This window comes from Tachyglossus aculeatus, chromosome 1 (assembly GCF_015852505.1).
Source record: "Tachyglossus aculeatus isolate mTacAcu1 chromosome 1, mTacAcu1.pri, whole genome shotgun sequence".
NCBI lineage: Eukaryota > Metazoa > Chordata > Mammalia > Monotremata > Tachyglossidae > Tachyglossus > Tachyglossus aculeatus.
The window spans coordinates 3121979-3142753 of NC_052066.1; the positions used below are offsets into that span (position 1 = coordinate 3121979).

The following is a 20775-nucleotide window of genomic DNA, read 5'->3' on the forward strand; positions in this document are numbered from 1 at the left end:
GTTCTCTGTCTCCCCCTTCTAGACTGTGAGCCCGCTGTTGGGTCTATATGTTCTCTATATGTTGCCAACTTGGACTTCCCAAGTGCTTAGTACAGTGCTCTGCACACAATAAGCGCTCAATAAATATGAAAGAATGAATGAATGAATGAATTACTCTATTTATTTATTTATTTTACTTCTACATATTTATTCTATTTATTTTATTTTGTTAATATGTTTTGCTTTGTTCTCTGTCTCCCCCTTCTAGACTGTGAGCCTGCTGTTGGGTAGGGACCGTCTCTATATGTTGCCAACTTGGACTTCCCAAGCGCTTAGTCCAGTGCTCTGCACACAGTAAGCGCTCAATAAATACGATTGAATGAATGAATTACTCTATTTTACTTGCACATATTTATTCTATTTATTTTATTTTGTTAATATGTTTTGTTTTGTTGTCTGTCCGTTTACTGTTCTATTTATTTTGCTAATGATGTGCATCTAGCTTGATTTCTATTTATTCTGACGACTTGACACCGGTCCACATGTTTTGTTTTGTTGTCTGTCTCCCCCTTCTAGACTGTGAGCCCATTGTTGGGTAGGGACCGTCTCTATACGTCGCCAACTTGTACTTCCCAAGCGCTTAGTACAGTGCTCTGCACACAGTAAGTGCTCAATAAATACGACTGAGTGAGCGAGTCCGTAGCTGTCATTTTATTTATTTCTGTTCAGGCCTGTCTCCCCCTCTAGACGTAAGCTCTTTGGGGGCAGGGAACGTGGCTACTTGTTGTTGCATTATCCTCTCCCAAGCGTTTAGTACAGTGCTCTGCACACAGTAAGTGCTCAATAAATACGACTGAGTGAGCGAGTCCGTAGCTGTCATTTTATTTATGTCTGTTCATGCCTATCTCCCCCTCTAGACGTAAGCTCTTTGTGGGCTGGGAATGTGGCTATTTATTGTTGCACTATCCTCTCCCAAGCGTTTAGTACACTGCTCTGCACACAGTAAGCGCTCAATAAATATGACTGACGGACTGACAGATCCAGAAATGATTTATTTCTAGTCCTGTCTGCCTCCCCCTCCAGACTGGAAGCTCATGGTGGGCAGGAAACGCTGAGGGAGAAGCATTCTCAGCCACCAGATTGCCGGGGCCTAAATCAATCAACCAATGAGTGGTATTTATTGAGCGCTTAGTGTGTGCAGAGCACTGTACTAAGCGCTTGGGAGAGGACAACAGAACAATAAACAGATACGTTGCCTGCCCACGGTGAGATTACAGTCTAGACGGGGAGACGGGGGTGAATAGAAATAAATAAATGAGGGAGATGGACATAAGCGGTGTGGGGCTGAGGATGAAGAGAGTCAGGGAGACGCAGAAGGGAGTGGGAGAAGAGGAAAGGAGGGCGCAGTCAGGGAAGGCCTCTTGGAGGAGGTGGGCTCTGTGCTGGACGCCCCCGAGCGGGTCCTCTCCAACTCACCCGTGAAAGACATCGTCTCTTCCCGAGTTGGAAGGGGCCAGCCAGGTGGTCAGGGGGACTGAGGGGAAAGTCTTCCACGTCATGACTCCGGGGATGATTTCCTGGAAAGAGGCGTGGGGTACTGTTATAGCCACCCCCCGGCCCCCCCAAACCTTCATCCCTTTAATAATGATAGCATTTATTAAGCGCTTACTATGTGCAAAGCACTGTTCTAAGCGCTGGGGAGGTTACAAGGTGATCGGGTTGGGGGGGCTCACAGTCTTCATCCCCATTTATATGTTGCCAATATGTACATGGTGCCAATTTGTACTTCCCGAGCGCTTAGTACAGTGCTCTGCACATAGTAAGCGCTCAATAAATACGATTGATGATGATGATGATGATTTTACAGATGAGGGAACTGAGGCCCAGAGAAGTGAAGTGACTTGCCCGAAGTCACACAGCTGACAAGTGGCGGAGCCGGGATTTGAACCCATGACCTCTGACTCCAAAGCCCGGGCTCTTTCCACTGAGCCGCGCTGCTTTTTTATACCGTGAGCTCCCTGCGGGCAGGGGAAGCGTCTGTTTTATTGCTCGTTCTTCATTCGATCGTATTTATTGAGCGCTTACTGTGGTCAGAGCACTATACTAAGCGCTTGGGAAAGCACGTTACAACAATCAACAGTGACATTCCCTGCCCACGACAAGCTCACAGTCTAGACTGTGTTATATTAGAGCAGAAGCGTGGCCCAGTGGAAAGAGCCCGGGCTTTGGAGTCAGAGGTCATGGGTTCGAATCCCGGCTCCGCCACATGTCTGCTGTGTGACCTTGGGCAAGTCACTCAACTTCTCTGAGCCTCAGTTACCTCATCTGTAAAATGGGGATTAAGACCGTGTGCCCCCCCGTGGGGCAACCTGATTACCTTGTATCCCCCCCAGCGCTTAGAACAGTGCTTTGCACATAGTAAGCGCTTAACAAATGCCATCATTATTATTATTATTACAGTGTAGAGTCTATTCATCCATTCATTCAATTGTATTTATTGAGTGCTTACTATGTGCAGAGCACTGTACTAAGCGCTTGGGAATACAATTAGGCAACAAATAGAGACAATCCCTACCCAACAACGGGCTCACAGTCTGGAAGGGTCCAGAGTATATCGTTATGATGTACTCTCCCAAGCGCTTAGTACAGTGTTTTTCACACAGTAAACGCTCAATAAATACGATTGAATGAATGAATAATAATAATAATTATGGTATTTGTTAAGCGCTTACTCTTCTAGACCGTGAGCCCAATGTTGGGTAGGGATTGTCTCTATCTGTTGCCGAATTGTACTCTCCAAGCGCTTAGTACAGTGCTCTGCACACAGTAAGCTATCAATAAATATGACTGAATGAATGCCAGGCACTGTAGTAAGCGCTGGGGTGGATCCAAGCTAATCGGATTGGACACAGTCCCTATCCCACATGGGGCTCGCAGTCTCCATCCCCATTTTCCAGATGAGGTCACGGAGGCCCAGACAATAATAATAATAATAATAGTATTTGTTAAGCGCTTACTGTGTGCCAGGCACTGTACTAAGCGCTGGGTGCATCCAAGCAAATAATAATAATAATGATGGCATTTATTAAGCACTTACTACGCGCAAAGTACTGTCCTAAGCGCTGGGGAGGTTACAAGGTGATCAGGTTGTCCCATGGGAAGTCTTCATCCCCCATTTTACAGATGAGGGAACTGAGGCCCAGAGAAGTGAAGCGACTTGCCCGAGGTCACACAGCTGACAAGTGGCGGAGCCGGAATTCGAACCCATGACCTCTGACTCCAAAGCCCAGGCTCTTGTCCACTGAGCCGCGCTGCTTCTCCCCATCCCAAATGGGGCTCGCAGTCTCCCTCCCCATTTTACAAGTGTGGAAACTGAGGCCCAGAGAAGTGACTTTCCCGACGTCGCACAGCAGATAAGTGGCAGAGCCGGGATTAGAACCCACGACCTAGGCCTGTGCTCTAGCCACTATGCGAGTGAGGCCTCTGACCCATTCATTCATTCATTCATTCAGTCAGTCAATCGTATTTATTGAGCACTTACTGTGTGCAGAGCACTGGACTAAGCGCTTGGGAAGTATTTATTTATTTATTTATTTATTTTATTATTTATTCATTTATTTTGCTTGTATATATCTATTCTATTGATTTTATTTTGTTAATATGTTTTGTTTTGTTCTCTGTCTCCCCCTTCTAGACTGTGAGCTCACTGTTGGGTCGGGACCGTCTCTAGTTGCCGACTTGGACTTCCCAAGCGCTTAGTACCGTGCTCTGCACACAGTAAGCGCTCAATAAATACGATTGATTGATTGATTGGGTAGGGACTGTCCCTATATGTTGCCAACATGTACTTCCCAAACGCTTAGTACAGTGCTCTGCACACAGTAAGCGCTCAATAAATACGATTGAATGAATGAATGAATGAATACTCTGTGATCCTGTATATATGTATATATGTTTGTACATATTTATTACTTTATTTATTTTACTTGTACATATTCATTCTATTTTATTTTGTGAATATGTTTTGTTTTGTTGTGTGTCTCCCCCTTCTAGACGGTGAGCCCGCCGTTGGGTAGGGACCGTCTCTAGATGTTGCCGACTTGGACTTCCCAAGTGCTTAGTCCAGTGCTCTGCACACAGTAAGCGCTCAATAAATATGATTGAATGAATGAATGAATGAATGAATACTCTGTGATCCTGTATATATGTTTGTACATATTTATTACTCTATTTTACTTGTGTATATTTATTCTATTTTAATTTGTGAATATGTTTTGTTTTGTTCTCTGTCTCCCCCTTCTAGAATGTGAGCCCGCTGCTGGGTAGGGACCGCCTCTAGATGTTGCCGACTTGGACTTCCCAAGCGCTTCGTCCAGTGCTCTGCACACAGTAGGTGCTCAATAAATACGATTGATTGATGGATGGATTGAAGTACAAGTTGGCAAGAAGGTTGGCACTGTCCTGCCTGCCCCGCCAGACACCCCGACTGTGAGCCCACTGTTGGGTAGGGACCGTCTCTATATGTTGCCAACTTGGACTTCCCAAGCGCTTCGTCCAGTGCTCTGCACACAGTAGGTGCTCAATAAATACGATTGATTGATGGATGGATTGAAGTACAAGTTGGCAAGAAGGTTGGCACTGTCCTGCCTGCCCCGCCAAAGACACCCCGACTGTGAGCCCACTGTTGGGTAGGGACCGTCTCTATATGTTGCCAACTTGGACTTCCCAAGCGCTTAGTCCAGTGCTCTGCACACAGTAAGCACTCAATAAATACGATTGAGTGATTGATTGATTGATTGTCTCCTTTGGGGGCTCTATTTATTTATTTATTTATTTTACTTGTCCATATCTATTCTATTTATTTTATTCTGTTGGTATGTTTGGTTTTGTTCTCTGTCTCCCCCTTTTAGACTGTGAGCCCACTGTTGGGTGGGGACTGTCTCTATATGTTGCCAACTTGTACTTCCCAAGCGCTTAGTCCAGTGCTCTGCACACAGTAAGCGCTCAGTAAATACGATTGAGTGATTGATTGATTGATTGTCTCCTTTGGGGGCTCTATTTATTTATTTATTTATTTTACTTGTCCATATCTATTCTATTTATTTTATTCTGTTGGTATGTTTGGTTTTGTTCTCTGTCTCCCCCTTCTAGACTGTGAGCCCGCTGTTGGGTGGGGACCGTCTCTATATGTTGCCAACTTGTACTGCCCAAGCGCTTAGTCCAGTGCTCTGCACACAGTAAGCGCTCAGTAAATACGATTGAGTGATTGATTGATTGTCTCCTTTGGGGGCTCTGTTTATTTATTTATTTATTTTACTTGTCCATATCTATTCTATTTATTTTATTCTGTTGGTATGTTTGGTTTTGTTCTCTGTCTCCCCCTTTTAGACTGTGAGCCCGCTGTCGGGTGGGGACCGTCTCTATATGTTGCCAACTTGTACTTCCCAAGCGCTTAGTCCAGTGCTCTGCACACAGTAAGCGCTCAATAAATACGATTGAGTGATTGATTGATTGATTGTCTCCTTTGGGGGCTCTATTTATTTATTTATTTATTTTACTTGTCCATATCTATTCTATTTATTTTATTCTGTTAGTATGTTTGGTTTTGTTCTCTGTCTCCCCCTTTTAGACTGTGAGCCCGCTGTTGGGGGGGGGGACCGTCTCTATATGTTGCCAACTTGTACTTCCCAAGCGCTTAGTCCAGTTCTCTGCACACAGTAAGCGCTCAATAAATACGATTGAGTGATTGATTGATTGATTGTCTCCTTTGGGGGCTCTATTTATTTATTTATTTATTTTACTTGTCCATATCTATTCTATTTATTTTATTCTGTTAGTATGTTTGGTTTTGTTCTCTGTCTCCCCCTTTTAGACTGTGAGCCCGCTGTTGGGGGGGGGACCGTCTCTAGATGTTGCCAACTTGTACTTCCCAAGCGCTTAGTCCAGTTCTCTGCACACAGTAAGCGCTCAATAAATACGACTGAGTGATTGATTGATTGATTGTCTCCTTTGGGGGCTCTATTTATTTATTTATTTATTTTACTTGTCCATATCTATTCTATTTATTTTATTCTGTTGGTATGTTTGGTTTTGTTCTCTGTCTCCCCCTTTTAGACTGTGAGCCCGCTGTCGGGTGGGGACCGTCTCTATATGTTGCCAACTTGTACTGCCCAAGCGCTTAGTCCAGTGCTCTGCACACAGTAAGCGCTCAATAAATACGATTGAGTGATTGATTGATTGATTGTCTCCTTTGGGGGCTCTGTTTATTTATTTATTTATTTTACTTGTCCATATCTATTCTATTTATTTTATTCTGTTGGTATGTTTGGTTTTGTTCTCTGTCTCCCCCTTTTAGACTGTGAGCCCGCTGTCGGGTGGGGACCGTCTCTATATGTTGCCAACTTGTACTGCCCAAGCGCTTAGTCCAGTGCTCTGCACACAGTAAGCGCTCAATAAATACGATTGAGTGATTGATTGATTGATTGTCTCCTTTGGGGGCTCTATTTATTTATTTATTTATTTTACTTGTGCATATCTATTCTATTTATTTTATTCTGTTGGTATGTTTGGTTTTGTTCTCTGTCTCCCCCTTTTAGACTGTGAGCCCGCTGTTGGGTGGGGACCGTCTCTATATGTTGCCAACTTGGACTTCCCAAGCGCTTAGTCCAGTGCTCTGCACACAGTAAGCGCTCAATAAATACGACTGAGTGATTGATTGATTGACTGTCTCCTTTGGGGGCTCTGTTTATTTATTTATTTATTTTACTTGTCCATATCTATTCTATTTATTTTATTCTGTTGGTGTGTTTGGTTTTGTTCTCTGTCTCCCCCTTTTAGACTGTGAGCCCGCTGTTGGGTGGGGACTGTCTCTATATGTTGCCAACTTGTACTGCCCAAGCGCTTAGTACAGTGCTCTGCACACAGTAAGCGCTCAATAAATATGATTGATTGATTGATTGATTGATTGATTGATTGATAACAGGGGTGGCCCCCCTGTGAGCCCACTGTTGGGTAGGGACCGTCTCTAGATGTTGCCAACTTGGACTTCCCAAGCGCTTAGTCCAGTGCTCTGCACACAGTAAGCGCTCAATGAATACAATTAATTGATTGATTGATTGATTACAGGGGTGGCCCCCCTGTGAGCCCACCGTTGGGTAGGGCCCGTCTCTATATGTTGCCAACTTGGACTTCCCAAGCGTTTAGTACAGGGCTCTGCACACGGTAAGCGCTCAATAAATACGATTGATTGATTGATTGATTGTGTCCTTTGGGGGCTCTTTGGAGGAATCGTTTCCGGGCCCTCGCGTACCTGGTGATGGAGGAAACGTCGCTGGGTAATGGGGACACTGGAACCGTGGGCGCACTCGCCGGTGAACGCGTACTTGGGGAGCGGGCACACGTGATACTCGATGGTGGTCTCCGGGTACGACAGGGGAGCTTTTGGGGCGCTCAGTCCTGGGCACGGATTCTACGGAGGAAGAGTGCGGAGCGGTGAGAGAGTGTTTAGTACAGTGACCTGTGACAATGACAATACTAATACCAATAACCGTGGTATTTTGCCAACTCTGTTGCCAACCTGTACTTCCCAAGAGCTTAGTAACAATAATGATGGCATTTATCATTAATGCCATATCATTAATGGGCATATCCCCCCATCTTACCTTCTCCCCCCATCTTACCTCCTTCCCTTCCCCACAGCACCTGTATATGTGTATATATGGTTGTACATATTTATTACTCTATTTATTTACTTATTTATTTATTTTACTTGTACATTTCTATCCTATTTATTTTATTTTGTTGGTATGTTTGGTTCTGTTCGCTCTCTCCCCCTTTTAGACTGTGAGCCCACTGTTGGGTAGGGACTGACTCTATGTGTTGCCAATTTGTACTTCCCAAGCGCTTAGTACAGTGCTCTGCACATAGTAAGCGCTCAATAAATACGATTGATTGATTGATTGATTGATTGATTATCATTAATGCCATATCATTAATGGGCATATCCCCCCATCTCACCTTCTCCCCCCATCTTACCTCCTTCCCTTCCCCACAGCACCTGTATATGTGTATATATGGTTGTACATATTTATTACTCTATTTATTTACTTATTTATTTATTTTACTTGTACATTTCTATCCTATTTATTTTATTTTGTTGGTATGTTTGGTTCTGTTCGCTCTCTCCCCCTTTTAGACTGTGAGCCCACTGTTGGGTAGGGACTGTCTCTATGTGTTGCCAATTTGTACTTCCCAAGCGCTTAGTCCAGTGCTCTGCACATAGTAAGCGCTCAATAAATACGATTGATTGATTGATTGATTGATTTATGAAGCGCTTACTATGTGCAAAGCACTGTTCTAAGCGCTGGGGCGGTTACAAGGTGATCAGGTTGTCCCACGTGGGGCTCACAGTCTTCAACCCCATTTTCCAGATGAGGCCACTGAGGCCCGGAGAAGTGAAGTGACTTGCCCGAAGTCACGCAGACGACAAGTGGCGGGGCCGGGATTTGAACCTGTGACCTCTGACTCCAAAGCCTGGGCTCTTTTCCACTGAGCCACGCTACAGGGCTCTGCGCACGGTAAGCGCTCAATAAATACGATTGATTGATTGATTGATCTGTTACTATAAGCATAATAATGATAATAACGATCATCATCATCAATCGTATTTATTGAGCGCTTGCTGTGTGCAGAGCACTGTACTAAGCACTTGGGAAGTACAAATTGGCAACATCTAGAGACAGTCCCTACTCAACAGTGGGCTCACAGTCTAAAAGGGGGAGACAAAACCAAACATACTAACAAACTAAAATAAATAAAATAAATAGAATAGATATGTACAAGTACATGTAATGACGATAATAATAATGATGGCATTTGTTAAGCGCTTACTATGTGCCAAGCACTGTTCTAAGCGCTGGGGGAGATACAAGGTGATCAGGTTGTCCCACGTGGGGCTCACAGTCTTAATCCCCATTTTCCAGATGAGGTCACTGAGGCTCAGAGAATAATAATCATAATAATGGTGGTATTTGTTAAGCGCTTACTATGCGCCAAGCACTGTTCTAAGCACTGGGGGAGATACAAGGTGATCAGGTTGTCCCACGTGGGGTTCACAGTCTTCATCCCCATTTTCCAGATGAGGTCACTGAGGCTAATAGAATAATAATCATAATAATGATGGTATTTGTTAAGCGCTTACTATGCGCCGAGCACTGTTCTAAGCGCTGGGGGAGATACAAGGTGATCAGGTTGTCCCACGTGGGGCTCACAGTCTTAATCCCCATTTTCCAGATGAGGGAACTGAGGCTCAGAGAATAATAATGATAATAATGATGGTATTTGTTAAGTGCTTACAATGCACCGAGCACTGTTCTAAGCACTGGGGGGATACAAGATGATCAGGTTGTCCCACGTGGGGCTCACAGTCTTAATCCCCATTTTCCAGATGAGGTCACTGAGGCTCAGAGAATAATAATTATAATAATGATGGTATTTGTTAAGCACTTACTATGCGCCGAGCACTGTTCTAAGCGCTGGGGGGATACAAGGTGATCAGGTTGCCCCACGTGGGGCTCACAGTCTTAATCCCCATTTTCCAGATGAGGTCACTGAGGCTCAGAGAATAGTAATAATGATGGTATTTGTTAAGCGCTTACTATGCGCCGAGCACTGTTCTAAGCACTGGGAGAGATACAAGGTGATGAGGTTGTCCCACGTGGGGCTCACAGTCTTCATCAGAGAAGCAGCATGGCTCGGTGGGAAGAGCCCGGGCTTTGGAGTCAGAGGTCATGGGTTCAAATCCCAGCTCTGCCAATTGTCAGCTGGGTGACTTCAGGCAAGTCACTTAATAATAATGATAATGATGGTACTTGTTAAGCGCTTACTATGTGCAAAGCACTGTTCTAAGCGCTGGGGTGGTTACAAGGTGATCAGGTTGTCCCACGTGGGGCTCACAGTCTCAATCCCCATTTTACAGATGAGGTAACTGAGGCCCAGAGAAGTGAAGTGACTTGCCCAAAGTCACACAGCTGACAATTGGCGGAGCCGAAGTTTGAACCCATGACCTCTGACTCCAAAGCCCGGGCTCTTCTCCACTGAGCCACGCTGCTTCAGGTGCTCCAGACAGGTGGCGGGGTCGGAATCTGAACCCGTGACCTCTGTCAGCACACATGCCTGCTGTGTGACCTTGGGCAAGTCACTGAACTTCTCTGAGCCTCAGTTACCTCATCTGGAAAATGGGGATGAAGACTGTGAGCCCCACGTGGGACAATCTGATCCCATTGTATCCCCCCCAGCGCTTAGAACAGTGCTTTCACATAGTAAGCACTTAACAAATGCCATTATTATTGTTATTATTGTTATTGTTATTGTTATTGTTATTATTATTATTATTATTATATAGAGATGGTTCCAAACCAACAACTGGCTCACAGTTTAGAAGAGGTGGTGCCGGGATTAGAACGCAACTCCTAGGCCCAAGTTCTCCCCACTATACCATGCTGCTTCCCAGCATGTTCTATTGTCCTCTCCCAAGTGCTTAGTACAGTGCTCTGCACACAATAAACGCTCAATAAATACGACTGACTGACTCTATTTATTTATTTTACTTGTACATATTTATTCTATCTATTTTATTCTGTTAATATGCTTTGTTTTGTTCTTTGTCTCCCCCTTCTAGACTGTGAGCCCACTGTTGGGTAGGGACCGTCTCTACCAACTTCCCAAGCGCTTAGTCCAGTGCTCTGCACACAGTAAGCGCTCAATGAATACGACTGAATGAACGAACGAATAATAATAATAATGGCATTTATTAAGCGCTTACTATGCGCAAAGCACTGTTCTAATGACTCCAGGGTGTGAGGGACTCCAGTCTGCTGAGTGCAGAGCACTTGGGAGAGGATAATCAATCAATCAATCAATCAATCGTATTTATTGAGCGCTTACTGTGTGCAGAGCACTGTACTGAGCGCTTGGGAAGTACAAGTCGGCAACACAGAGAGATGGTCCCTACCCAACAGTGTATTATTTAATAGAGTTATCTAGAAGGGAGGATAATAGAGTTAAATGACACAGTCCCTGCCCTCAAGGAGCTGACAGTCTGCCGTGTGAAGAGCACTGTGCTGAGCACTTGGGAGAGGACAACAGAGTCAGTAGACACGATCCCTGCTCTCTTTCTCTCATTCATTCATTCATTCATTCCATCGTATTTATTGAGCGCCTGCTGTGTGCAGAGCACTGGACTAAGCGCTTGGGAAGTCCAAGTTGGCAACATCTAGAGACGGTCCCTACCCAACGGCGGGCTGACTACCCCAGCGCTTAGTTCATAGAAAAGCGGCGTGGCTCAGTGGCAAGAGCCCGGGCTTTAGAGTCAGAGGTCATGAGTTCGAATCCTGGCTCCGCCCCATGTCTGCTGTGTGACCTTGGGCAAGTTACTTAACTTCTCTGAGCCTCAGTTGCCTCATCTGGAAAATGGGGGTTAAGACTGTGAGCCCCACATGGGACAACCTGGTCACTTCATAGCCTCCCCAGCGCTTAGAACAGTGCTTTGCACATAGTAAGCGCTTAACAAATGCCAACATTATTATAGAAAGGCCTTAACAAAAACTACAAGATTATTATCATCAATCGTATTTATTGAGCACTTACTGTGTGCAGAGCAATGTACTAAGCGCTTACCATTCAGCTTATTCTGGGAAGGATAAGCTGATTTCCTCGCTCTCTCTGTTTGGTAGCAGGTGGATGTCAACATCCCATTTCTCTCACCGCAGACCCCAGGCCCACATCCTACCTCATCATCATCAATCGTATTTATTGAGCGCTTACTATGTGCACAGCACTGTACTAAGCGCTTGGGAAGTACAATCTCCCCCAAGAGGAGATTGTTTATTCTATTTTATTCATCTTTATTCTATTTATTTCATTTTGTTGATATGTTTGGTTTTGTTCTCTGTCCTGGACGCCCTCCCTCCTCATCCCACCGACAATGACTCTCCTCCCCACTTCAAAATCTTACTGAAGGCCCATCTCCCCCAAGAGGAGATTGTTCATTCTATTTTATTCATCTTTATTGTATTTATTTTATTTTGTTAATATGTTTGGTTTTGTTCTCTGTCCTGGATGCCCTCCCTCCTCATCCCACAGACAATGACTCTCCCCCCCACTTCAAAATCTTACTGAAGGCCCATCTCCCCCAAGAGAGATTGTACAAGTACAAGTACAAGTAACTTGAAAGTACAAGTAACTTGTACCTCCCAAGTGCTTAGTACAGTGCTCTGCACACAGTAAGCGCTCAATAAATACGATTGATGATGATGATGATGAAGAGGAGATTGTTTATCCTATTTTATTCATCTTTATTCTATTTATTTTATTTTGTTGATATGTTTGGTTTTGTTCTCTGTCCTGGACGCCCTCCCTCCTCATCCCACAGACAATGACTCTCCCCCCCACTTCAAAATCTTGCTGAAGGGCCCATCTCCCCCAAGAGGAGATTGTTTATTCTATTTTATTCATCTTTATTCTATTTATTTTATTTTGTTAATATGTTTGGTTTTGTTCTCTGTCTCCCCCTTCTAGACTGTGAGACTGCTGTTGGGTAGGGACCGTCTCTATATGTTGCCAACTTGTACTTCCCAAGCGCCTAGTACAGTGCTCTGCACACAGTAAGTGCTCAATAAATACGATTGAATGAATTGAATGAATGAATGAATGAATAAATACCATCATTATTATTATTATTATTATTGTAGAACACCACGTGCGGGGAGCGTAGTGGCCTTTTCTCCCCCAGCCCGCCATCCCACTGTTGGGTAGGGACCGTCTCTATATGTTGCCAACTTGTACTTCTCAATAGTACAGTACTCTGCACACAGTAAGCACTCAATGAATATGATTGAATGAATTGAATGGATGAGTGAATGAATAAATGCCACCACTATTATTATTATCATTACAGAACACCATGTGGGGGTAGCATAGTGACCTTTTCCCTCCCCCAGCCTGCCCTCCCACTGTTGGGTAGGGACCGTCTCTATATGTTGCCAACTTGTACTTCCCAAGCGCTTAGTACAGTGCTCTGCACACAGTGAGCGCTCAATAAATACGATTGAATGAATTGAATGGATGAGTGAATGAATGAATGCCATCATTATCATTATTATTATTATTATTATTATAGAATACCATGTGGGGGAAGCATAGTGGCCTTTTCCCTCCCCCAGGCGCCCCCCCCCCCCCGCCCCCACCGCTGTTGGGTAGGGACCGTCTCTATATGTTCATTCATTCATTCATTCATTCAATCGTATTTATTGAACACTTACTTTGTGCAGAGCAGTGTACTAAGCGCTTGGGAAGTCCAAGTTGGCAACATCTAGAGACGGTCCCTACCCAACAGTGGGCTCACAGTCGAGAAGGGGGAGACAGAGAACAAAACAAAACATTTTAACAGGATAAAATAAATAGAATATATATGTACAAGTAAAATAAATAGAGTAATAAATCCGTACAAACATATACACATATATACAGGTGCTGTGGGGAAGGGAATGAGGGAGGTAAGGCGGCGGTGATGGAGAGGGGGAGGAGGGAGAGAGGAAGGAACGGTTGCCAACTTGTACTTCCCAAGCGCTTAGTAAGTGCTCTCCACACAGTAAGCGCTCAATAAATACGATTGAATGAATGAATGAATGTTGGGTAGGGACCGTCTCTATATGTTGCCAACTTGTACTTCCCAAGCACTTAGTCCAGTACTCGGCACACAGTAAGCGCTCAATAAATACGATTGAATGAATGAATGCATAACAAATACCGCAATTATTATTATCAATAACAATGATAACCAGTACCATAATTACTCATTCATTCAATCGTATGTATTGAGCGCTTACTGTGTGCAGAGCACTGGACTAAGCGCTTGGGAAGTACAATTTGGCAACAGATAGAGACGGTCCCTACCCAACAGTGGGCTCACAGTCTAGAAGGGGGAGACAGAGAACAAAACATATTAATAGAATCAAATAAATAGAATAAATATGTACAAGTAAAATAAATAGAGTAATAAATCCGTACAAACGAGAGCAAAACAAAACATATTAATAGAATAAAATAAATAGAATAAATATGTACAAGTAAAATAGAGTAATAAATCCGTACCAACGAGAGCAAAACAAAACATATTAATAGAATAAAATAAATAGAATAAATATGTACCAGTAAAATAGAGTAATAAACCCGTACAAACGAGAGCAAAACAAAACATATTAATAGAATAAAATAAATAGAATAAATATGTACATGTAAAATAGAGTAATAAATCCGTACCAACGAGAGCAAAACAAAACATATTAATGGAATAAAATAAATAGAATAAATATGTACAAGTAAAATAAATAGAGTAATAAATCCATACAAACATATGTACATATATACAGGTGCTGTGGGGAAGGGAAGGAGGTAAGGCGGGGGGGATGGAGAGAGGGAGGAGGGGGAGAGGAAGGAACGGTTGCCAACTTGTACTTCCCAAGCGCTTAGTCCAGTGCTCTGCACACAGTAAGCGCTCAATAAGTACGAATTAATGAATGAATTTTAACCAGTACCAGATTTCTAGACTGTGAGCCCGCCGTTGGGTAGGGACCGTCTCTATACGTTGCCAACTTGGACTTCCCAAGCGCCTAGTCCAGTGCTCCGCACACAGTAAGCGCTCAATAAATACGATTGAATGAATGAGGGCAGGTTTTATTACTCTATTTATTTATTTATTTATTTATTTTACTTGTACATTTCTATCCTATTTATTTTATTTTGTTGGTATGTTTGGTTCTGTTCTCTGTCTCCCCCCTTTTAGACTGTGAGCCCACTGTTGGGTAGGGACTGTCTCTATGTGTTGCCAATTTGTACTTCCCAAGCGCTCAGTACAGTGCTCTGCACATAGTAAGAGCTCAATAAATACGATTGATTGATTGATCGATTGATTGATTTACTCACGAAAATGCGCAGCGGTGGGCAGTCCGGAGGCTGGAGCAGGGTGGTTGGGGGCCCAAGGGTCCCAAGGCCCAGCTTGGTGGGACCAGGCCGGACTTGGCTGGACGCCCGCACTGGTGGTCCGGCGGTTGGGATGAGCTCGTCCTGGGGGGCCAACAGAGAGTGGGGGCCTCCAGGCCGGGGCCGTGGGGCGGGGAGGGTGGTGGGGGGTCCCAAGAAGGGGAATGGGGTGGCAGGGGGGCTTGGGACGGGGGTCTGGGGACTCCTGGGGCGGGAGGGACACTGCCAGCTCATTGTGGGCACGGAATGTATCCGTTTATTCTTGTACTGTCCTCTCCCAAACGCTCAGTACAGTGCCCTGCACACAGTAAGGGCTCAATAAACATGATGGAATGAATGAATAGTATTAGTAACGTTGAAATTTAATAGCAATAATAATGATAATAGCATTTATGAAGTGCTTACTATGTGCCAAGCACTGTTCTAAGCTCTGGGGGGGATACAAGGTGACCAAGTTGTCCCACGTGGGGCTCACACTCTTAATCCCCATTTTACAGATGAGGTAACTGAGGCTCAGAGACGTTAAATGACTTGCCCAAGGTCACACAGCAGACATGTGGCGGAGTGGGGACTCGAACCCATGACCTCTTACTCCAAAGCCTGGACTCTTTCCACTGAGCCCCCACGTGGGACAACCTGATCCCCTTGTATCCTCCCCAGTGCATAGAACGGTGCTTTGCACATAGTAAGCGCTTAATAAATGCCATCATTATTATTATTATTATTTGGGCAAGTCACTTCACTTCTCTGGGCCTCAGTGACCTCATCTGTATAATGGGGATGAAGACTGTGAGCCACCCCGTGGGACAACCTGATCACCTTGTAACCTCCCCAGTGCTTAGAATGGTGCTTTTCACATAGTAAGCGCTTAGTAAATGCCATTATTATAATTATTAACAATTATTTATATTTAATAATAATATATTATTATATTATTTGTTATATTATTTATTATCATTTATTATTATAATATTGTTTATTATAATATAATTATATTTAATTTCTTATCTCATTATTTATGATTGATAATAATAATGATATAATATATAATAATAAAATATTATTATATTATAATTATATATAATATAATATTTTATTATTATTATTATTATTATTATTATTATTATTATTATTATTATTATTATTATTATTATTATTATTATTGGGGCAGGGGGTCCCAGGATGGGGGTCTGGAGGGTGGGAAGGAGGTACCTGTGGACCCCCCTGCAGGGGTTGGGAGGGCTTCTGGGCTCTGTAGCTGGTGGCCGCCTTCTGCACGCAGACGGGCACGTAGCCCATGAGGCTGGACAGCTGAGGGACCTGCCGGTAATAATAATAATAATGATAATAATAAATAATAATAATAATAATAATAATCCATCAATCATATTTATTCAGCGCTTACTGTGTGCAGAGCACTGGACTAAGCGCTTGGGAAGTACAAGTTGGCAACATATAGAGACAGTCCCTACCCAACAGTGGGCTCACAGTCTAAAATTATTATATATAATATTATTATATGTAATAGTATAATAATAATAATAACATTTGTTAAGCGCTTAATATGTGCCAAGCACTGTTCCAAGCGCTGGGGTAGATACAAGGTAATCGGGTTGTCCCATGGAGGGCTCAGAGGCGTCATCCCCATCTTCCAGATGAGGGAACTGAGGCGCAGAGTATTCATTCATTCATCCAATCGTATTTATTGAGTGCTTGCTGTGTGCAGAGCACTGTACTAAGCGCTTGGGAAGGGCAAGTTGGCAACATAGAGAAACGGTCCCTACCCAACGGTGGGCTCACTGTCTAGAAGTGAAGTGGCTTGCCCGAAGTCACACAACAGACAAGTGGCAGAGCCGGAATTAGAACCCATGACCTCTGACTCCCAAGCCCGGGGTCTTTCATTAATTAATTAATTAATTAATTAATTAATTAATTCATTCATTCATTCATTCAATCGTATTTATTGAGCGCTTACTGTGTGCAGAGCACTGGACTAAGCGCTTGGGAATTACAAGTTGGCAACATCTAGAGACGGTCCCTACCCAACAGTGGGCTCACAGTCTAAAAGGGGGAGACAGAGAACAAAACAAAACATATTAACAAAATAAAATAAATAAATAGAATAGGTACAAGTAAAATAAATAAATAAATAGAGTAATAAATATGTACAAACATATATACATATATGCAGATGCTGTGGGGAAGGGAGGATTAGAACGCATGACCTCTGACTCCCAAGCCCGGGGTCTTTCATTCATTCATTCATTCATTCAATCGTATTTATTGAGCGCTTCCTGTGTGCAGAGCACTGGACTAAGCGCTTGGGAAGTCCCAAGTTGGCAACATATGGAGACGGTCCCTACCCAACGACGGGCTCACAGTCTAGAAGGGGGAGACAGAGAACAAAACCAAACCTAATAACAAAATAAAATAAATCGAATAGATACGTACAAGTAAAATAAATAAATAAATAAATAGAGTGGATAAATAGAGTAATAGGAGAACAGAGACTGAATCCCCATATTACAGATGAGGCAGCTGAATCAATCAATCAATTGTATTTATTGAGCGCTTACTGTGTGCAGAGCACTGGACTAAGCGCTTGGGAAGTCCCAAGTTGGCAACATATGGAGACGGTCCCTACCCAACGGCGGGCTCACAGTCTAGAAGGGGAAGACAGACAACAAAACATATTAGCAAAATAAAATAAATATAATAAATATGTACAAATAAATTAATAAATAAATAGAGTAATAAGCCTAAGCCACACTGCTTCTCAGTCTACCTCCAGTAGGTGATGGAGGAACCGTAGGTAGGGACCGTCTCTATATGTTGCCAACTTGGACTTCCCGAGCGCTTAGTACAGTGCTCTGCGCGCAGTAAGCGCTCAATAAATACGATTGAATGAATGAATGAATGAATGAATGAATGAATGAATGAATGGAGGTTGGCTTGGCCAGCTGGGCCCTGGCCCGGTGGGGAAATTGGTGTTGGGGGGTCATGGCTGGCTGGGGGTCATGGTAATAATCATAATAATAATAATAATAATAATGGCATTTGTTAAGCGCTTACTATGTGCAAAGCACTGTTCTAAGCGCTGGGGGCATATAAGGTGATCAGGTTGTCCCACGTGGGGCTCACAGTCTTCATCCCCATTTTACAGATGAGGGAACTGAGGCTCCGAGAAGTGAAGTGACTTGCCCCCCAGGACTGGCAGCAGGGGGGTGGTGGTCAGTCTGGGGGTGGCATGGGGTCATGGGTTCTAATCGCGGCTCTAACACATGTCTGCTGTGAGACCTTGGGCAAGTCACTTCACTTCTCTGGGCCTCGGTTCCCTCATCTGTAAAATGGGAATTAAGACGGTGAGCCCCACGGGGGACAGGGATTGGGTCCAACCCCATCTGCGTGTATCTTCTCCAGCGCTTGGTACAGTGTTTGACACATAGTAAGTACTTAAAAAATACCACATTTATTATAATAATAATAATAATAATAGTGGCATTTATTAAGCGCTTACTATGTGCAAAGCACTGTTCTAAGCGCTGGGGAGGTTACAAGGTGATCAGGTTGTCCCACGGGGGGCTCACAGTTTTCATCCCCATTTTACAGATGAGGTCACTGAGGCCCAGAGAAGTGAAGTGACTTGCCCAAAGTCACCCAGCTGACAATTGGCAGAGCCAGGATTTGAACCCATGACCTCGGACTCCAAAGCCCGGGCTCTTTCCACTGAGCCATGGTGTGATCTCACCCATCACACACACACACACACACACACACACACACACACACACACACACACACACACACACACACACACACACACACACACACACACACACACACACACACACACAGTTGCAAGAGACCAAGGCCCCTTCACAACCCACACTTGGTCCCCATTACTGGGGCTCTGCAGGTTTCAGAAATGGAATAATAATGACAACGATAAAAACGATTGTGGTATTTGTTGAGCGCTTCCTGTGGGCCGGGCACTGTACTAAGCGCTGGGGTGGATCCAAGCAAATCAGGTTGGACCCAGTCCCTGTCCCCCGTGGGGCTCACGGTCTTCATCCCATTTTCCATTCATTCACTCATTCTTTCTTTTAGACCGTGAGCCCACTGTTGGGTAGGGACTGTCTCTATATGTTGCCAATTTGTCCTTCTCAAGCGCTTAGTACAGTGCTCTGCACACACTAAGCGCTCAACAAATACGATTGATGATTCATTCAATCGTATTTATTAATAATGATAATAATAATAATAATGGCATTTGTTAAGCGCTTACTATGTGCAGAGCACTGTTCTAAGTGCTGGGGGGGCAGTTACAAGGTGATCAAGTTGTCCCACGTGGGGCTCACAGTCTTCATCCCCGTTTTACAGATGAGGTAACTGAGGCTCAGAGAAGTTAAGTGACTTGCCCAAGGTCACACAGCAGACGTGGTAGAGTCGGCGTTCGAACCCATGACCTCTGACTCCAAAGCCCGTGCTCTTTCCACTGAGCCACGCTGCTCCTCCTGAGTGCTTACTGTGCTTACTGAGCGCTTACTGTGTGCAGAGCACTGTACTAAGCGCTTGGGAAGTCCAAGTTGGCAACATCTAGAGACGGTCCCTACCCAACAGCGGGCTCACAGTCTAGAAGGGGGAGACAGAGAACAAAACAAAACATACTAACAAAATAAAATAAATAGAATAAATATGCACAAATAGAGAGAGAACTGAGGCGCCGAGAAGTAAAGTATATATATAGTGTATATATGTATATATGTTTGTACATATTTATTACTCTATTTTATTTGTACATATTTATTCTATTTATTTGATTTTGTTAATACGTTTTGTTCTCTGTCTCCCCCTTCTAGACAGTGAGCCCACTGTTGGGTAGGGACCATCTCTATATGTTGCCAACTTGGACTTCCCAAGTGCTTAGTACAGTGCTCTGCACACAGTAAGCGCTCAATAAATACGATTGAATGAATAAAGTGATTTGCCCAAGGTCTCGAACGGCAGAGGAGTGGCGGAGCCGGGATTAGAACCCAGGTCCTTCTGACGTTTAGGCCCAAGCTCTCTCCATTAGGCCGCCACGCTGTTCCTCATAAACTACGGATTTTCTGGATTCCAGGGGAGCAATCAATCAATCAATCAATCAGTCAATCAATCAATCGTATTTATTGAGTGCTTACTGTGTGCAGAGCACTGTACTAAGTGCTTGAGAAGTTCAAGTTGAGCAGCCTGGGGGACAGATCATCCAGAGGCAGGGGGACTGTTACTGCACGGTTTATATAAATAAAATAAAATAAAACGATGGTATTTGTTAAGCGCTTACTATGTGCAAAGCACTGTTCTAAGCACTGGGGGGATACAAGGTGATCAGGTTGTCCCAGAGGGGGCTCAAAGTCTTCATCCCCATTTTACAGATGAGGGAACTGAGGCCCAGAGAAGTGAAGTAACTTGCCCAAATTCACCCAGCTGACTAGTGGCAGAGCCGGGATTCGAACCCATGACCTCTGACTCCAAAGCCCGGGCTCTTTCCACTGAGCCACGCTGCTTCTCGCTTAGCGGCTAGAGCCGGGCCTGGGAGACAGGCGGTCATGGGTTCTAATCCTGGCCCCTTAATAATGATGATGATAATGATAGTATTTGTTAAGCGCTTATTATGTGCCAGGCACTGTACTAAGCGCTGGGGTGGATACAAGCAAATCAAGTTGGACACAGTCCCTGTCCCACGGGGGGCTCCCAGTCTCAATCTCCATTTTCCAG

General features: G+C 44.1%; 1 protein-coding gene across 1 annotated transcript in view; it reads right to left on the minus strand.

Moving 5' to 3' along the window:
* The window catches only part of CFAP221 (cilia and flagella associated protein 221), a 164435-nt gene that overhangs the window by 9432 nt on the left and 134228 nt on the right, over positions 1-20775 (minus strand). Inside the window, 4 exon segments of the mRNA XM_038747004.1 lie at positions 1456-1556; positions 7289-7447; positions 14962-15102; positions 16231-16338. Coding sequence (XP_038602932.1) covers positions 1456-1556; positions 7289-7447; positions 14962-15102; positions 16231-16338 — 509 coding nt within the window.